We start from the raw sequence: 13,493 nt of genomic DNA on the forward strand, positions 1-13,493 counted from the left end.
AAACCAGCATCTTACAAAGATGCTGAGATCTCTTCATGGGATTGGCAGAAAATTTCTCTGGCGTTACTGACGACTTCATGAAGCAGAGTTTTCTTTAAAGGCCTTTAAGTACCATGCAAATATCGTAAAGCAAATGCAGTTTGTGGATGTATTTTTGTCTGTTATGATAAACCATATTGAAAGAAAAATCTATCACAAGGTAGTCTGATAGTTCTCACTTTCACCGTTGTTTATAACTTTGCTGAACTTTAACTGGTGGAGCTTAAACTTTCACACGGGCTTTCTACTTGCAGGTTTGGTTGTTGGTTTTTTTCCTAATAGCATTTCTGTTTTAATTTCCAGAGCTCAGAACAAAGCTAGGGCTATTAATTTACATTTATAGAAAGTTGCCCCCATGCTGCAGGTTGCATATTTAGCCCCGTTAGACATAGGTCTCTCTATCCCAGGGCAAACTTCCCAAATTTGGCAAAGTGATGAGATCTTGGGAAAGCTGCAGCTCCATTTTCCCAAGGACTGTGCTGGCTGCTGCTCCAGACCCTGCCCTGCCTGGGTCTCCACCTCTGGGACTGGGGAGTCTCTCTTTTTTTCTCCCGTGCATCTGTAGGGAACAGATGGGAGCCTGGCTGGGTGAGGGGAGCCTGACCAGAGAGAGCACTGAAGGGCTAGAAAGAAGCCAGAGCAGTGAGTCTCTGGTAGGTGCAGAAGTTATTTTGAACCACTGCTTCCTCTTTCTATGGCCTGGAACGAGCTTGCTATGATGAGACATGATAGAATACGGTTTTATTCTTTTACAAACCTAGGAAATTACACAAATTATATTGAAGAAAACATATTAAGGCTGCAAAGTCAAGATCTCAAAATCTAGAAGTGAAGTTAAGCAACATTAATTTGCCCTCTTGTATATTCAGTATGATGCAGCCTTTAATTATATAGACACGTGGCAGTTTTTCCACAGTATTCTTGCCTTATTCAATATGCAAGATGTTTGCTTAATTAGCAACTATATGGTATTTTGTTTGGGTTTTGTTCAACATGTGATACTGGTTGTAAACAATGCATGCTGTCTGAGTTCCATAGGCAAAACATTTCATGTTCTCTTGGGCTCTTCTCCTTCATGGGCCACTGAATATTTCACAAAAAATTATTTTCATTCTTTACACTAGCCCTTCAGCTGGGGGGGGGGTACTGTCCCCATTCCATGGGCTCTGGATGCCTGGCCTGAGATACACAATGCTATTTTGTCTCCAAAATACCAGATCTCAGTGATCACCAAGTATGTTTAAAACATAGTGCTTGCTGCAATGACTAATTGCTTGGTATTCTGACCCAAATTCCCAAGGTACCTGGCAGAAATGAGGAAGAACATAGAGACTTGCTGTCCACCTCTGAGAAGTTTGGTTCAAGCTGTTTATCAGCATCCACATAAAAACTGGACGCAGAGAGAGAGAGAGCTAGAAGCCAGTTTTCCCTGGCAACATTTAACAGCCTTATAGTAAAACTTTATCGTAGTCTCATTCATTGCATATCACCCTGTGGCCTCAACAAATGAGATGGGATTTCATAGAAGTCTTGTCCACAAGGGCTCTGACTGACCCCTGAATCTGTCCTCACAGAGCACTGAAAGAACTAGGGTTCCTCTTGGCAACAGAAAGCCACAGTCTGCGGTTACAGAATTAAAGAACATAGAAGCATATTCATAGGAAAGGAAAACTGAAGTTGCATAGGCAACCCGTGCCATCTCATTCTGTCACTCTGGGGTGCTTGGTGCACCCATGGCCTGTTCCTCAGCAACTGTTTTTTGGTGTTCTGCCCTCCCAAATCTGCTTTCTGTCAGGGTCATATGGCATGTGCTATACAGCTTCACTAAAAACCTGGATTAGCTTGATCTTTTAAAGATAAAATGTTGTTCTCATGTGAAAATTCTTTCCTGCCTTGTTAATGTAGCTTTAGAATAGGTTTTCTACCTGTAGTCAGAAATTCATCAAAAACTCCTACAGGATTTGCACGTGGAATGAGCTGCAGATTGAGGTAATGTTGACTTAAGCAGTGCTTAACTATGAGGCTTAAGGACCGATACTTTAGCACTCAAGCAAAAGAGCCACTCTCCAGCAGGCTGTCAGAACAATATTACTTATGTATGGCTGGCTTTTTATCACAGATCGTCATCTAACAGTTACCTGAATTTGAAGGAACTGGTACTGTGGGAGTCAGGCCGGAATCACTGAAAAGAAAGGAAATTTTCAAATTGCCTTCATGGTTTTTTTAAGAATAACTGCATATATTGCCCCTGAAACTACTTCTTCCCCAACTCCAATAATTATACAATTCAACTTGCATAACCCAGGTGCTGATCTGAAGTCAACAGGATTTCTAAATATTTAGCACTCCCAGACTGAAGACCATGCCTGGAACCTGTTTTAAGAAAAGAAAAAAAAACCAACCCAAAAACAAAGGGAGGGGGTGGGTAGGACAATAAAAAATTCAGTGGAGACTGACTGGGGAAATTACAGATCATCTTCTCCGACCATGTGGTTTACAGGATGCATTTCCTTTGCATTGCAGCTTGCTCCCTAAATCAAAGTGCTTATGCAGGGTGACTACACATTAATAATGCTGCTACATCTAAAATCATCTGAAACATTTAAAGTGTCATCTGTGCCTTCATTAATATCCATAAAGACCTCATTTCCCTCCGTGACTTTATTAACGGCAGTTAAGTTCCTGAAATATAAAAATACAGACAAGCGAGGCTTTGAGCCCTTACTAGTCACTCCTTGTCTGTAGTGCAACAAGCACCACTGCTCTTATCTGCAGTTTCTCGCCCCGCTGAATTCTGTGGACTGTTCCTACTGCAATAAACTGGGAACGTGTTTGTTGTCACACAGCAAAATGTGTTTGATGCAGCTGACTAAAGCACAGGTGTGTAAAACTCCCAGCCTTACTGTAACCGTACATATCAGCTTGTCGACTGAGCCACTGCTGGCAGGCGCTGCTGTCCTGGATGTACTGCAGGACCTCAGAAAGCATAGTGCGCTTCAGGCGCTCCTCCTCTCTTGTCTTCTTAAGGTGATCGTATGTTCTGGCACCTACGGCAAACAGACACCACGTTCTTGCCAGCTGCCTTGGTCAACATTTTCAGACTGTTGGGTTTTCTGCTTTAGGAAATCAGTGAGAAACTGTTCTCTAGCTCTGGACCAGACTCAGCTATTCTCCCTCATGACAACTACTTGGCATCAGAAGGTATTAGATTCCACCCTGCACCCCTCCCGCTATTAATTTCAGGCCAAAAACAAACAAAAAAAGGCTTCCATGATCCAAGTCTGGGATAAACCAGGCCATTTCATTTATGTAGAGGTCTTAGGCCTCTCTCCAGATATCACGCTTGTTGACAGCCAGTGAAAGTGTCCAGAGATAAAGCACTGGAGACCACTGTGCCATGACGTTTTTTTTTCTGAATCGGCTGCAAAGTGGTGGCTAAAGCAGAGCTCTGCTAGACAGCACGTTCTCCAAGCTGATGGCTCAAAGTAGCTTTAAAAAAGCACAGCTGGACTGAAGCATTATTGCTAAAGACTTGTTCAGTTGAAGAGCTAGCAAACGTATTTCAAAAGTAAGTGTCTTTTTATTCAACACATCCTAAATGTTGTAAAATCATCCTTCCACACCTTGATGAATGGGAATGGGCTGAATAATGCATCAGGTACTTACTACAGAAATTGGTGATTCCTGCTGCTCTGTATTCCTGTAGTCGCTTTATTTCCCTTCGCAGCTCAAATTCCACTGTTTTACCCCAAGAGTAAGCAGAAGGGAAATCCAAAAAACAAATGTGGGTCAGTGGGGGTGGCAGTCAGCTGTGGTGTAACATTGCTGTTTCTCACTTGTCTACACGGTTCGGCTATGAAGTACACAGAACCACAGACAGGGTTAACCTCTCTGCACAAGTCTGTATCAGATCTCAAACTCACCGTGTCCTAACACTCCTCCATCACAGATTTAAGCTGGTTTCTAGCATTTGTGTGCTCAGAAAAGTTATTTTATCTTCATGCTTTGACAGTTCCTTTGCTGAATCCTGGACAAGGCAAATAACCATAATGTAGGATTTCTGGAATGCATTTCAGTAGTTTTGAAAAACTACTTAATCCAGGCTCCTCAGAGCATCTAATATTGTCTTTGAACTGTGATTTTCATAACTGGACCTTCCAAAACTTTTCCTTGCAGACAACTCTTTTCCGGGAGTCAGTAAGATTAAATACCTGTGTTCCTTTTGCTCAGAGATATTCACTGCCTATAGCTTTTATCAGCTGGCTTCCAGGCATTGCTTACTTTTACAGTGAGCAAGTTTGCTCGTCTCAAATTTGTTTACTCATACTACTCGGGAGATCTGTATAATTCGTGTACTTGGCTATCAGGTTAACTTGAGGACTTCGCTGTCACTACAACAACAAAACTGGGTTCCAGGGCTAGCACTCACATGTGGGACTCATGATTTTGCTGGGTCATACTTTTGGTATTTCACACACAGTGTCCTGCAAATACAGTCACAACTGTTTAAGTGCTTTGTTCCTTCTAATGAGCAACAATTCTCCCCGTTTAAGTCACAGAATTAAGCAGGATGTAATGACTCGTACTGGAATTTGCCTAAATGCATGCTATGATTATGCATAAAGACTCAAGATGATTCGGTGATGGAACAATGCCTCTCCCTTTAAGGTAAGGGACATAATGACCTCAGTACTATATAATTATGTACACACATAATGGTTTAACGTGTATCTTTCAAAGAACTCACAATTTGCTGCCAGTTCCTGGTTTCTCAATACAGACATAAATTCTAGGGATTTTGTTCTCTCACTGATACAGAGTCCCAGTAAATGAATAGTGGTCTTTTGATAAGAAAATATTACTTCTAACACATGACCAGAATGTTCAGTCAACTGTGAAATCAAACAAAGAACTCAGACTAAGTTAGTGGAAAAAAACACTTGCTGCCTATATAATGTATCAAACCACAAATGTATTTGTTTTTCTGAGGTAGGTAGATGGGGGAGGAGGAGACAAATAACCTCCTGCCCTCCAGGAGTGGTATATATTTAGGAAAGATTGTAGATGATGCAACCGCTCATTAAGCCTATTGAAGAAGAAACATGCTAAAATCTTCAAGGTACTTACATGCATGGCTTTCAATGAACTTATCATGCTCTACCGGTCCAAGAATTCGTGCAAACCGTCGCATTGTTTCATAAAGGTCTTGAACCTCCTTTGGATATCGCCTTTCCAAAACTAGAGGGGGGAAAAAGCGACACACTTTTATCACTCCTACTGGGAGAAGAAAATAAATTCAGTGGAACGTGAAGTGACTACCCAGCCCCTGTGAACTGCCCAGAGATCCAGATCTGGTACACTTCTTGGCCATTTTGGTGTCACAACTACAAATTGCTGAGTAAAAAGCAACAAAATTGCACACCCCTTAAAATTCTAAAAGCATAAAGGATGATAGAATAGCGAAGTGCACTTGGGATAGTGAGATGCACTTAGAAAGCCTAGATTTCACCGTCACCCCTCTCCCTCCTCAGTGGAACCCGAAATGCTTCTGAAAAGCAATTCTGAGACAATGACTAAAACAGAGCTGGGAGTAGTTAGAGCCAGCCGGTTGGAAACAGTCGGGGCAGGAAATCTGCTGGAATTCAGACCATCTGAATATGGTCCAGTATGAAGAAACCACACTGGTGCACTGGAGACAGAGAACATGTGAAGTTTTGCTTCCCGAGTAGAGGCTACTTTAAAGTTAAGCAGTTACACCTGATACTCACTTTGAAATTTTCTGAGGTTGATTAGTCCATGATCTCTTATAATTCTGTAATTGAGAGAAAAATGGTGTTAGGAAAAGGCATTTAACTCATGTATTACCTCATAAATACAAAGGCTTCAGAAGACACTTTGGTTTTGACCGACAGAGGGGTCTAAAACTAAAGACATACGAAATTTCCATAACCTTTGTGCTGACTAGCGGAGACGCATGATGCAGTGATGCAGTGTGGCTTTAATCAGGGTAAATTTTGAATAGTGGTGTGCATTAGTCCAACTCAGACAGTACTGAGCACAAAGGGAGCTACAATTGCTTTAAAGGTTCAAAACTGCTTCTTTAGGCACAGATTTCACATCTACAGTGTCTTATAACTTGTCCTTCCAAAACTGGAGGCAAAGGAATGTCTCATGAAGCATGATTTCCAGCTTGAGGGAGACAAATGTCCTTCTGTGAGAGCAGGGGTGAGAGATGGACTGTAAATTTCACCACCGGGAGTGGGATGAAGGAATTTCTCCACGACAGCTTAGATTTTAAAGAGGGAAATGATTTAGGTAACTCGTAAGTTTGAAACGCTCCTGACAGGATCAGGGAAATGAGCAGAGGAAAAAGGCAGGTCAGATATTCACAAGTGTATAAGAAATAAATTTGTCAGAGGTTTCAGCAAATGTCATGTGGTCGCTGCTATGTGGCAATTCGATAAACACACGACTTTTGCTAATGATAAGAGATACTACAATGTTGAGCTTGTCAAGGTCAGGTTGGAATTTGCTCTCTATAATCCATTACATTTTCTTCAGTATGTATAAAAGAACTTTCCTGTCCCATGTGGAGAAGCCTTTCTGAGAGTGACATCAGCATTTTTACGTCATTTTCCAGATTTTTGTCCCATCCTGCTGCAGAAACTTTACAAAAACTGACACCATTTTGAGTTATGTCACTGAGCCTTATGGCACTTTCTTTCAGCGTGACATGATTTATCATAATGGAAATCATGCCACGTAAATATTTTTTATTTATGAATTACAAAGAACCTGGTTGATACATATCAACTCTTACCTGTCATTCAGCAGAACGATGCTGTATTATGAAAAGGAACGGAGGAGTCTTACTCCAAATTACTAATTCTTCCAGAAGGGAGTAATTCAGCAAGATATAATTTTAAATATTGAACAAAGTACTTGAAAGTTATAATAAAATTGAATTTAATGAATAAATTGAGTCATTCTAGAAAGCTGTCAAATGAACTGAATAAATTATTCAAACTCAGGTCAGCTATATAGTTATCTTCAGTACACATTGTGGAAAAGTAACTTATGGACCACTAAGAATTAAAAATAATGATGCAAACATTTCTGTGGAGAAAGAGGGGTCTAGTAATTAGTCACAGACTGGCAGCTTGCTTTTTTTTCCTGAAGTAGAAAATGAATTATGCTTAGTACATAAGCATCACTCAGGGAACAAGAAGAAAAGAGATTTGCCTCTTCTGGTTCCTAGCCCTGGATCTATGATTGGTTTCCCAGAGAGTATTTCAGTTTCTCATTCTGCAAAATGGCTATGTGATCTCATAAGGTGTTGCAAGAAGTTTAGTTATTTATGTATAACTGGATTTGGGATAGTAATATGAAGAGCATTGTGTACACGACTTTCATGCAGTAAAAAGGACTGGAAAAGAGGTTTTTCACAATTAATGACTTGTTTTGAGAGTTTAAAGGAGAGTTATGGCGTGTAGAGGTCCTTTGTCAACCATGTGTACAAATAAGCAATCAGGGTCTGTTAACCTGTGCTTTCTGGGCTGGTACCATTGCTAAAGTCACGTGCCTGATCTTAATCTGTGCACAGAAGGAGAACCACACATCCAAGATGAAGCCTGTCATGCAAATCTCATAGCAGAAGGTCTCCATGCATGGGAATTGTCCGGAAGGTTGCTATAGGAAATCAATTAAGTTTAGTATTAGGACAACACTGGGGACCAAAACATGGTAATGAAGCAAAGGAACAAAATTACTGCTTGAAAACTCACTTTTTTCTTCTCTGTCTTTCCTTTAACCTGGAGTGATAGATATCTACAACTGCAATCTTCAGAGCTGCAAAATAATAATAAAAAATAATTGCAGAATACATAAGTAATCACTGTACTGGGCTAATTTTCAAGCTTTCATGTTCACGGTAGGCTGAAATGGTCACTCTGCTTTGCTGTTTTAAAAATCCTTTGGCAATTGTACAGGGACCTAAACTCACTAGAGGCTAACCTTCTGCAGGCTAGACATGCTACCTGTCAAAGCTTTCTTTTGCTTACTCCTTCCAAATACATTACTGCCTGTAAATATGAACCTGGGCAGATCCTCAGAACTCTTTTCCTCCTCCTTCTTGGACTGTTTTACTGTTAGCACTTATTTGTTCCTTTACATGTGCAGTTGTTAAGTATTCCTTCTCCTGAAAGGCGAAATTATCAGATTTAAGGATCTGAGGTATCATCTGTGGATAAAGGCTTCTTTGCACAGAACAAGAACTCCAAAAAATAGAAAGACACAGTTCTGAACTGTGAAGATTCAAAGTAGCCTTTGCTACAGTTCTTAAAAACATCTACAAGATTGTAGCTTGTTAACTTCTAGACTTATCTGTCTGCCAGAAGAACAAAGAGAATAGTTCACGACAATGTGAAGAAGCACAGGAAAAAGCCACGCTCATTAGAAATCATATCCTTTTCAAAATCAAATCTGTCTGCAATCTGGCTGATCCACTTGGAGATCCTTCAGCTTCTTTTCCTGTAACCATTTCGTTAATAAACTTTTTTTGTAAATTCTTGAAAGAAAAGATAAGGAGACACCTATTACCTTCCCTTCCCACATTTTGTTAAATAACTCAAAAATTCTAGGTCATTAAATAAGCATAGAGTTGGCCCACTTCTTTGCTGGCTTTTTTTCCTTTACGTTAATCATTTCAATATGCTCTCAGAAGGAAGAGGCTTCAGACTTGACAGTGGGTTTACAGTCTGTAGAGACAACATGCAGCTCTTTGAAACTAAGCAAGAGCACGTCCCCTTTCAGCCCACTGCGCTGTGGAATCAGGGGTGGCCCAAGTGTGACAGAATCCAGAATCCACTCCTTCCTCTGCAGTTACAAGAAAAGAGCAAAACTGATACTGGCAGTTTATTGATTGCACTCTCCAATAAATAATAAATAATGCAATTAAGAAAGAAGTGTGGTTATGTGCCTATTTTAAAATATGCATTTATATGTAAACACCAGGAAGCCCCGAGCCTCTAGGCAATTCATCTGTGCAGTCCTCTGGGTAATAAAATTCCTTACGAACAGGGACAGCTAAAGCCCAAAGGCTGTGTGTATCAGCTCAGGAGCAAACAGTTTTGAGTTAGACTTACTGATCCTGTATTAGCAAAAAAATCTTTAATTTATACAAGACTGATTTGATGTTCATCTAGGAGCAAAAGATTATGTGTGAAGACAGGAGGGCTGATACAATATTCTTAATTCTTTTTGCAAATTTCTTGCAAAATAAGTGTGTTGAAGAATCATCATGTACTTTCATAAAGAGCTATTCAAGTTCCCCAATTTAAGAACAAGCACAGGGCAAATTCTCCTTCTTGCTTAAATGTGGGGACAAGAAATTAGGAAATGCAGCAAGTTAAACATGAATGAAAGCTATTACTAAGTGTTGGAATAGGTGCCAATTTATGGAAAATATTCTTACATTTTTAAACCCTCTGCAAGCTAAGCTAACGTTATTTTCTGGGGTTTGTGTGGGCAGATCTTAATAAGTACATGCAGAAATTGCATTGGAAAACCTCTATAAATATCACAGGTAATTATGCACCTATAACTATTGCATTTTGATGCTTTCACCTGAGCGCACAATATTCTGAAAGAAATTACGATCAACCGGGGAGGGGAAGGAACACTCATGAGAACAAATGAAGGAAAAAAATAGACCTTCTGCTTCCAGAAAAATTAGTATTTGCTGCCACATGCACTTTTGGAGGGGCTTTTGTTTTTAATAGACATATTCACACAGGAACAGCCGACTACAAAATCTGGAATGCATGAATAACTCAAGACTACTATACTGTTACATGCTGCATTGAAATGAGAACAGAGATGCTGTACGAATGAAAATGATTTGCCTGTGCTTTTCCCCATGGATTATACTAGGGAGGCAGTTGTTTGTACTGGTAATTAAAGATAATCCAAGCTGACACTGTGTTCCAAAGTGTCCATTTTGGGAAATGATAAGGTTCTTTGAGATGGTCAAAGCAGCTTTGAAGGATCCAGTGATAGGCAGAAATTCAAGGCTCCTTTCTTCATTCCAAAAAATCAAAATATTTTGGTTTCTCAAGAGTGTGTCCAAAACAGTTTCTTTCCTTTTCATTCCTCTTCAGCCTCATTTGGCCTGCAAAAACTTTTCAGAACACTAATGAGCGAGACCTTTGTTTCATGCTAGCTAACCTGTTTGGCATGCAAGGCCCCAATAATGGGAAGAATGCAAACTAATCGAAGTAAACAGGCTGTGTATCCAGTGTGTGCCTTGATTGGTACAAACGTAATGGCCACAATCCAAATTCACTCTCCCTAAAGGAAAGCAGGAACGTAGGCAAACAGGGTATCTGCCTTCAGAACATGTCAGGAACTTCCACAAAAGAACCAACATCATGTAATATTTAGAAGAACATTGACTGCCTCATATTTTATAAAATTAAATTTCACTACTGTACAGCCAGAGTTGCAGTCTATTTCCACTCACTTCTAAACCTGTGGTTTCAGCAATTACCTTCCAGTGTTAGAAGTAAAAATCATTTACATGAGAAGGCAAAGGGAGAAAAAGCCAGAAAAAAAGAGGAATTACTAAGGTTATAAACCAGTCTGATGAAAACTTGTAATTCATGAAATACTCAAGCACTCTGGGCTGAATTAGATTTGTAACTAGTTGTTTCTTTTGATCTGTCCATTATGGTTTTGTTTATGTTCAATATATATTTGCATGCGTCTACTGTATTGCAAGTAGTGAGTGAAAGTTAACAGTTTAAGAAGCTAATTGAAATTTCATACAATTTCTACCATCTCACTAATATCAAGAAGTGACTGAACAATGTCTGTGACCTCCTGTGTGGTGGGAGGAGCTGGTGAGTCAGCAGGTACAGGTTTCTGTGTTCCTCATAAAAGGCTGCCTGGGAGTCTTTCCACCTTGTATTAAATTGCACTCTTCTTTCTTGTGGGAATAACGAAAACTTGCATTGAGTGACACAGGAAAATGTTACAGGGAAAATGCAATGATATCAGGAAACAGAGATCAAGCAGCTTAAACCTAGTACTTTTTATAAAACAATTTTTACAAAATGTTAAGAAAAGCAGAGCAATGTGAAGGAAAGGGAAGAAGGAAGAATTCCGTTCCAATGACAGCATCAAATATTCCTGCGTTATGTGCAACCTAGACATTGCAGCACTGATCTGTGTGACTAGTGAAACAAAAGAAAGAAAGAGAGACCATAGAAATTGTGCTGGTTGGTGTGTTCTCCAGGTCTAGCTTGAGTAACTTTCAGAAAATGGAATATAAAAGTAGTTTTCGAAAATGAATCTTGGGCCCAGTGAGGTTTAATGTATGCCAGGAAAACAAACAAGAGGATTTTTTCACAAACCTGATACTTAACCTATGCTGCAAGACCCGCCCTTGGGTTTCTCTGGGCTATAAAATATGTTAAATCCCTGTTTTACAGCTTTACTGTACAAACAAAAAGTTTGCTATTTGGCCAGCAAAAATTTGTCCCGAGCAGGTGTGGAAGACAGCCACAGGGCAGCTTTTCAAGGACATTTCTGTAAGATCTAGTGTCAGAAGTTTTCCAGTGGGCAGGGCTGGGGCAGAGGGGCATGTGAGACCCCCTGTCTCCCCCCTATGAGAGATAACAATATCCTGGGCCTCCAGGGCTGCCTCACAGCCTCCTCTGCCTTTTAACTACAAAGCACAAAGGTTTCTCAAATCATCCAAATGCCTGTCCCTGCCTTCAGATCCAAATGTTGAGCGATTTTCTACAGTATGAAATCCTACAATTAGGTTGCAAAATATTCTGAAGCAATCAAGCAAAGTCAGCATCAGGGAGGATGTGCCTCCTTCATTTTTTGTATTAGCTTGGAGAAGGGAAAGATCGAATTCCAAACTCTTTTAGAATAATTCTTTCTCTCCCCAAGATGCCTCATGTAAAAGGAAAACAGCTGGCTAGACCCTGGGACTTCATTTTTTAGAGGCATTCTCTCTCACATGGGCAGATCTAGCACAGCTGTGGGAAGGAAGATGCCAGAGTTCCTGAGCTAAGAGATCAAAAATGTAGTTGGTCACACCATGTAAGTTCTGCCAAACAGTGTTCACAAGGCAAATGCCTGACATCCTATACTAAATACCGAAGATAACTGAAGAACAAACTAGAGAACATCCAACGAAATTATCAGGTAAAAGATTTGATAGACAGAAGGAAGTATTTTTTCACACAACACATAATTAAATTTTAGAACTCCTAACTCAATTGTGGAACTCACTGGTACAGGGTATTATGGGGGCAAAAGTACAAATATATATAGTTCTAAGAGTAGTTAACTAAATTCATGGAGGACAGATCCTTTGGTCAACATGGTCTGACCACAACACATGGGTCATGAAGTCTCTAAACTTATCTGCAGGAAGCGTGGAGATATGCCAGGAAAAGTATGTGCCTATATTTCTCTTACGTTCTCCTGCGCGTCTGCTCTGCGGTACTAACAGGACACGGAGCTGGACAGACCAGAGGGTCTGGCCCTGCACAGCTTTATGACATTCTGAAGAGATGAGGAAAGCTGATTTTTGCAGTCAGATCGGCAACTTAAACAGGAGGCTGGTAGGAGAAATCTTAAATGGCTGAACTGTGCAGTGGGAGGAAGACAGGTGTGAGGGGTATGGAAGACAATGCTGGTAAACCAGCTTGAATTAATATTAAGCTATCAATTAGTGAACAGAACTAGGAGTTTATTTTACGTATTCAGTTTACCAGGACTCAGAATAGGACATGGAAGTAAGAAAATATATCTTTTCATAGCAATAAAAAGAGATGGCATGATGAATCCCTGACATGTCCACAAGCCAGTCCCCCATTCAATAAATGTTAAACGGGAAGAGAGACTGACATACGATTCTCATAACCTTTTCTGAGCCAAGGGAGCCTGCATTCCTTAAAGCTCTGTGTACACTGCTAAATTTCAAACTGATTTTTTAAGTTTGGAAAGACTGTTTGTCTGTAACAGGATTTGTCTGTCTCCAAGGGACGCTAAGGCTTTAGCTTAGAACTGCCTGACACAGGTGGGAGAATTCTGAAGCATACACACAGTACTTTTAAACACTATATGTACTCATAAATGTGGGGAGAGGTATGATCTTTTACTCTTTATGGATTAAAATGTCATTTGAATAATTCCTGTTATTTGGTATTTTAAGGCAGCTATGTCCAGAGAAACTCAGTAGCAGCAAGTGGACTCATACATAACCATCCTCTTCACAATAAAAAGTCAGCTGTCACATACAGCTAATGCTACTGTAACTCAGTGTGCACGTTTAACGCATGAAAAACCACAAAACTTCAAGAGCAGAACAGTTTCAGTGTGTTGCAGGTAAGTCTTAAACTACATACCTCCTTGCTGCCTGTATTAATACCCCTCCC

At 40.1% G+C, this 13,493-nt stretch overlaps 1 protein-coding gene across 3 annotated transcripts in view; it reads right to left on the reverse strand.

Moving 5' to 3' along the window:
* Positions 1-13,493, reverse strand: part of TADA2A (transcriptional adaptor 2A) — a 32,349-nt gene that overhangs the window by 3,946 nt on the left and 14,910 nt on the right. For 2 of the 3 annotated variants that reach the window (XM_037371123.1, XM_037371131.1), the window contains exons 9-14: positions 7,824-7,887; positions 5,808-5,851; positions 5,167-5,277; positions 3,706-3,777; positions 2,954-3,086; positions 2,178-2,221 (exon numbers count right to left, since the gene is read on the reverse strand). In XM_037371123.1, coding sequence (XP_037227020.1) covers positions 2,178-2,221; positions 2,954-3,086; positions 3,706-3,777; positions 5,167-5,277; positions 5,808-5,851; positions 7,824-7,887 — 468 coding nt within the window. Of the gene's footprint in view, positions 1-2,177; positions 2,222-2,953; positions 3,087-3,705; positions 3,778-3,962; positions 4,067-5,166; positions 5,278-5,807; positions 5,852-7,823; positions 7,888-13,493 lie in introns of those variants that run through there. The other variant, XR_005101549.1, reaches the window with a different exon arrangement.

Source organism: Falco rusticolus, chromosome 1, assembly GCF_015220075.1.
Source record: "Falco rusticolus isolate bFalRus1 chromosome 1, bFalRus1.pri, whole genome shotgun sequence".
In the NCBI taxonomy this organism is placed as follows: Eukaryota; Metazoa; Chordata; class Aves; order Falconiformes; family Falconidae; genus Falco; species Falco rusticolus.